The 6170-nt window shown below is 31.1% G+C and overlaps 1 protein-coding gene across 1 annotated transcript in view; it reads right to left on the bottom strand.

Annotated features, from left to right (window-relative positions):
* Positions 1-794: 794 nt before the first annotated feature.
* The window catches only part of LOC105620164 (glycogen [starch] synthase), a 13080-nt gene continuing 7704 nt past the window's right edge, over positions 795-6170 (bottom strand). Inside the window, exons 4-10 of the mRNA XM_012201670.1 lie at positions 4448-4712; positions 2982-3192; positions 2750-2886; positions 2543-2675; positions 1933-2319; positions 1652-1852; positions 795-827 (exon numbers count right to left, since the gene is read on the bottom strand). Coding sequence (XP_012057060.1) covers positions 795-827; positions 1652-1852; positions 1933-2319; positions 2543-2675; positions 2750-2886; positions 2982-3192; positions 4448-4712 — 1367 coding nt within the window. The remainder of the gene's footprint in view (positions 828-1651; positions 1853-1932; positions 2320-2542; positions 2676-2749; positions 2887-2981; positions 3193-4447; positions 4713-6170) is intronic.

Here is a 6170-nt window from a genome sequence, read left to right on the forward strand (position 1 = left end):
GTTATTATGAAGTAAAATTTTCTATTCTATCGTTGAATTGTCTTCTATTTATTGTAGCAATTTTTTATCTATTTGCATTTTTTATAAAATTTTTGCAATATACGTATGTATAATTTACTTCGAATGCTGCTTCTTGCCACATATAAATAATGTGAATACATTGCAAGGATTAAGTAACTCAAATGACAGAAACTTTTATTAAAAAATTCTAATTCTATAATAAAAATAAATTACATTTTTCTATACAACAATAATATATTCTTTTTACAATGTAATTACAGATGTATATTGAATTCATTGATTGTGTGATCATATTACTATACGTACAAACACAATTAATATATAATGTATTGCGAACATACATTTTTTACATATCTTCCTTTTTTTATATATTCTAATCTTCAAAATATTAGAATAAGCAAAATGATTGTTGATTGTCATATAATGAAAAGTTTGGATCTGCTTAATGAAATAAATTGCTCAATTAACAAATAAAACATAAATCGGCGATCAATAAAGCTCGAATAAAGCAACGAGTAAGTTACTAATTACTGCATATATCTTTACTTACTAACTATTCTCTTTTGTTCTTTGCACGGCAGTGAAAAATAATAAACAATAAAGAAACATTCATAATTGTATTTAAGACTTTAAATATGTAGATATACACATATATATTTTATAGGAATTAACTAATATTTTGGCAACGCTGTATTATGTGTGCTTCCCATAAATTATCTTGAAATTTATTGCACATGATTTCTTCTTGTTCTTAGTATTCTTGATCTCTGTATTTACCTTCCATTTGATTGTCGTAATTCTTCTAGCTACGGTATGTGTGAATGATATATTATTTTTATACATATGGTGTGTGTGTGTGTGTGTGTGTGTGTGTGTGTGTGTGTGTGTGTGTGTGTGTGTGTGTCTGTGTGTGTGTGTGTGTGTGTGTGTGTGTGCGTGCGTGCGTGCGTGCGTGCGTGTGCGCAAATGTATATATGTATACAGGATGTCCGACGGGTAATGACCACATAATCTCTCGTGAGCAGGTAGAGCAGACTAAACAAAGTCAAAATGTCCTCTGTACTATTTTGCGATTTTCGCAATAGTTAACAAAATATTGATTTCTAAAAATCGTTGAATAGTACGGCTTATTGCTAAGCACAAGCGCAATGAGATACGACTATTCATCGTCATAGTTTGCTAGACATACGAAAAGTTGTTTACTATAAACAGCTTTGGCAATGCATGAGCAGCAAAAGAAGCATCTCATGCTGGATGGTCGTATCGCGCTGTGCGCTTGCTTTGATGGTAGGCTGGGTGCATTTATTCGGCAATCTTTGGAAATTAATGAATGCTTTCCAACAAGGACATAGTCACTGTAACTCAATGAATCATTACATCTTTGTTATTTGCCTATGTTAAACAAGGATGAAACGATTCACTGCGTTACACAATGTTTGACTGTGTCCTTGCTGGGAAGCAAGGACACCTAATGTATCGTAATTATTGTAAAATTGTAGATAACTTTTTTACTCGGTCTGTTTTACGAGATTATGCGATCATTATCGAATATTCTGTATATGTGCGCGCGCGTGTGTATTACGTTATACAATATTTATAAATTGAAGTTCAGATTATTTATTTTTCTTACCTCTTTTTCATCATCAACTTCATCCTCGTCATCTGAACCATGTACAGAAGCGGCCGGTGTCGTATGTCGTGAAGATAATGGAGATGGCGGTTCACTGATTGGTCTGGGATAATTAAATCGACCAATCCCACCCTCTGCATATTCTGACGCTAGTTCTGAATACAATGTGGTTAACGCCTTTATTCTTGCTTGACGATAATACTATGGAAAACATAAATATAGAAGATATAAAAGATATAAAATAAATAATTCAAAAAAAATATGAGATATGCATGTCTTACAATGCCAAGATTTCGCCAATCGAGGAGATCACTAAGACGTTCTGTACGATTTCTTTGAATGATACGTTGACGACGGCTAAGTCGTGCGAAATCAAACATATACTGAGCAAGCTGTTGAACACTTGCTTCTAAACCAATAAAACGCCTATCGACAATGTAAATACCATAGCTCATCGGATCTGCTATATGCTCCTGCATAAAACATCCAAATCCTGATAAGTTAGTAGTAATGCTGGGTATTCCCATAACTGTGCATTCAGCTGGTGTATAACCCCATGGTTCATAATATGAAGGAAAAACACCTAAATGACATCCTCTAACAAATTCCTCATAATCAAGACCAAATAGTGGATTTGTCGAAGATAAAAATTCTGGATGAAATACCATCTATAAATAATACATATTAATTATATAAGCATAATATTGATTATGTATTAAGTCTGATTATTGTTGTATAAACAGTTTCTGGGTTGAAATCTGATATTTCCTGCTCTTATTGCCTATACTTTTCAATTGTGCAGTAGGTTTTAATCTCAGTGCTTAATTTAAACCCTATACAATACGTGTGTGTGTGTGCAAGTCACGTATTTGCAAGTGTCATTACATATACCTTAACACGATCATGGACAGTGTTGAAAAGATTACATCTTCTAATGGCATTTAACACCGGATCATTCCAATCATCAACAACATTATGTGTCGTAATAGGTGGTAATCCATTTCTTTGCAGAGCATATAAACATCTGTAAAATAAAATGGAATATCAAGTAAATCAAGATTAGTCACAGAATATTAGTTTGATTATTTTTTGAAAAACCGTTTTATTTTAATAGTATCCTCTTTCTCCAACAAGTCCTGAGCTTCAGGCATGCGACCAGAGAGACATAATTCATACATTCGTTTCCCTATTTTTTGCTGTATATCATTGATAGTATCTCGTAAAGATTTTGTTACCTGAAATAGTAATTTGACAAGACATACACACACACATATTAATAATTATTATTTCAAATATTAAACTAATATTGCATAAAATAATAATGACTCACAGCATGACCACGGAGAGACTCGACATTAAAGTTATTAGTTCTTGCAGGAAAAATAAGGAAAGCAACCACTGTTAAATCAGGCCTGGACGTTTTTAAATAATGATTTAATCTGGCCAGAGCTTCTATGAATATATCAGCTCCTTTATTTCCAAATTCATATCGACCAGCGGTAAAGAAATATAATGTTTTGTCTAAATCAAAATCATAATGTCTGCGAACATATATAAGTTTGAATATTGTATGAGAGATATATCTATAAGATAAATCGTAAAAAACAGAACACCAAATATTTTTATTAGATTTAAAGATAGAAGAAAATATTTCAGAAAAATTGCATTAAATATAATCGCTCTTTCCTTAAAATTATTTTCAAGATCATTTTGAAGTTATTAATGTTTTTTAAAATTATATGTTTCTAATTTGATAGTATTATAAAACAAATTTAATAACTCATAATATGTCTGTGTCTTTCAAATGACTTTGAATGTGAAAATTTTCAAAGTAAGTATGTATCAATGTTATAGTCAATATAAATCCATACATCAGCATCAGACAAATTGCTCGAAGAAGTGATAACTCAGTCAAATACTAATGAATATCATCTAACTTTTGGTACAGTATAACGTTTCTCTTAGATTTTTTCTACTTTCGAATTTAACGTAAAATAAATATTTAGATGTTCCTAACAATAATCAAGAGATTAATGAGTCAAGCTCAATGGTCGCTAAATAATCTTTTTACAAATTATTTATTGGTAAAACAATATAATCAATGCTCTAAGCGTAATCAAACATTTCAAAGACTACAATATCGCAACATGTTTTCTATTAAAAAGTCATTCTTAATCTGTTGAAACCGTTTTACGATATTAATAATAAGAATCTTATTTAAGTATATGTGAGAACAACCAATAAGAAATTAAATGCCTATAACGGTAGAAGCTGAATCTTTAATGCTTAAATAATTAAAATGTGAATTATATATATTATGAATTATATATATATTATATATATATATATACTATATATCTACATGCATACATATATATCATATTTATAGTCATTATAATTGCGCGCCGAATTGATTTCCGAACTTATAATGCAATTAAACTACTGTAATAATATTACAAATTAAATTAAATTGACAAGCAATTTTTAATAATGTGATGCTCAATCAGACATCATATTAGAATTTTACGATATTGTGAAATGTTTAACTATGCTACAACATAATTATAAAAAATTGTAAATTGTAAAATTATAAAAATTGTTTTATTAAATTTTATAAAAAAATTATTTAGCACGGCTAACGAGCTTAATCACAGCATTAGCCACTTGATTACTTAAGTTATATTTTTTATATATCAAGACTAGTATTTCAACATTTTAGATATTCTATTTCTTATGCTTCATTTGCTCATATATTATATTTTAATGTTTGTAAAGAACATTTGTTTTGATACAAACCCATAAAAGTGGCCTCGCACAAACTCATGTATTTTTTCTTTACTAATAGCATGTAAATTCTGAAATTCATGCAATGCCGCAAACTTTTTTACATTTAATCCGTTTGGCGTGATAATATCAGGTTTCCGTTTGAGCAAATGTTCAGCTTCAAAACCGGTAATATCCGAAACTGTTGTAAATACATGTGCTAAATGTGTAGCTGCACGTTCCATACAGTATCTATGATATATCTGACGCTTCCCTGCTTCTTCATCAACACTGAACTGCAATTAGTATATTAGGACATTGTAAATAGGATATCTCAAAAGGGATATGATCAAAGAAATTGATTCCTTATAAAAAAATAAATTAAAAATATTAGGTTGAAGGAAAAGTTCTGCGGTATTTTATTAGCTCAAAATTATATATACAGAGTGGGCCATCTAGCGTTTGGAATTTCAACTATCGGTTATTTTGAGTTTGAAAGGCGTAATAACATTTATGATGTATCAGAAATTTAGTTTTTTGTTTGACATTTACGAAATGGGTCACTATACGCTTGAACAAAATTGGGAAATATTGAAAACTTACTTCCAAAGTGGTGAATCTTCAACCCAAACTGTAAGAAATTTACGTGGAAAATTTGGTAGAAAAGAAATGCCTTCAAGCAGTTTGTGGATCAATTTGTGAAGCGAATTGCAAACTGGATCCTTATTGGATAAAGCAACTCATTCACGTGCTCGTCCAGTAAGGTCAACCGAAAAGGTCAACCTGTTGCTTAGAGTGTGCTTGACTAACCATCAACATCAACTCGCCATCGTTCTCAAAACTTGAACATTTCACGCACTTCTTTGAGAAGAATTTTGAATAAAGACCTCGGTATGAAGCCGTACAAAATTCAATTAGTGCAAGAATTGAAGCCGCATGACCATCCGATGCGTTTTCGGTTCGCCCAATGAGCTGAATAACGCTTGGTTGAAAATGAGCATTTTTATCGAAAAATCATCTTTTCTGACGAAGCTCATTTTCACCTCGGTGGCTATGTGAACAAGCAGAATTGTCATCGTATTTGGGGGTCAGAGAATCCGCACGTCGTCATGGAGAAGCCGATGCATCCACAATGAGTGACTGTTTGGTGTGGTTTTTGGTCCGGCGGCATCATTGGGCCATTTTTCTTTGAAAATGAGCAAGGAGCTGCCGTCACTGTCAATGGCGAGCGCTACCGCGCCATGCTAATCGAATTCTTGCTTCCCAAATTTGAAGAGGACACAGACGACATTTGGTTTCAACAGAACGGCGTATCTTGTCACACGCTACAATCGATCTTTTGATACCATTTGACAGAGCAACATTTCTGCTTTAAGAATCTGTGTTATTAATTATGGTACGATGATTTTTAATGGAATTATGAGCAATCAAAATCAGAATGCTCTTTTATTTAATCCGCATGTAATTTGATAATAAAAAGTTATAGGAACATTTTTTAAAAACGAACTTTTTAAGAAAAACTTTAAGCTTTCACGTCAGATAATCGGAAATTATCACAACAAATATAGTCTGTATATAATTTTGAGCTAACAAAAGAACAGAAGAACAGAATTTTTTCTCCAATCCAATATAATGTAAAAGGTTCCTTTGACGTGTTTAAAAAAATTAATTTAAAAATGAAAAATATATAAATAATACACATATAATAATTCATTATATATATATATATATATATATATATATATATATATATATA

Source organism: Atta cephalotes (genome assembly GCF_000143395.1).
Source record: "Atta cephalotes unplaced genomic scaffold scaffold00024, whole genome shotgun sequence".
Lineage (NCBI taxonomy): Eukaryota > Metazoa > Arthropoda > Insecta > Hymenoptera > Formicidae > Atta > Atta cephalotes.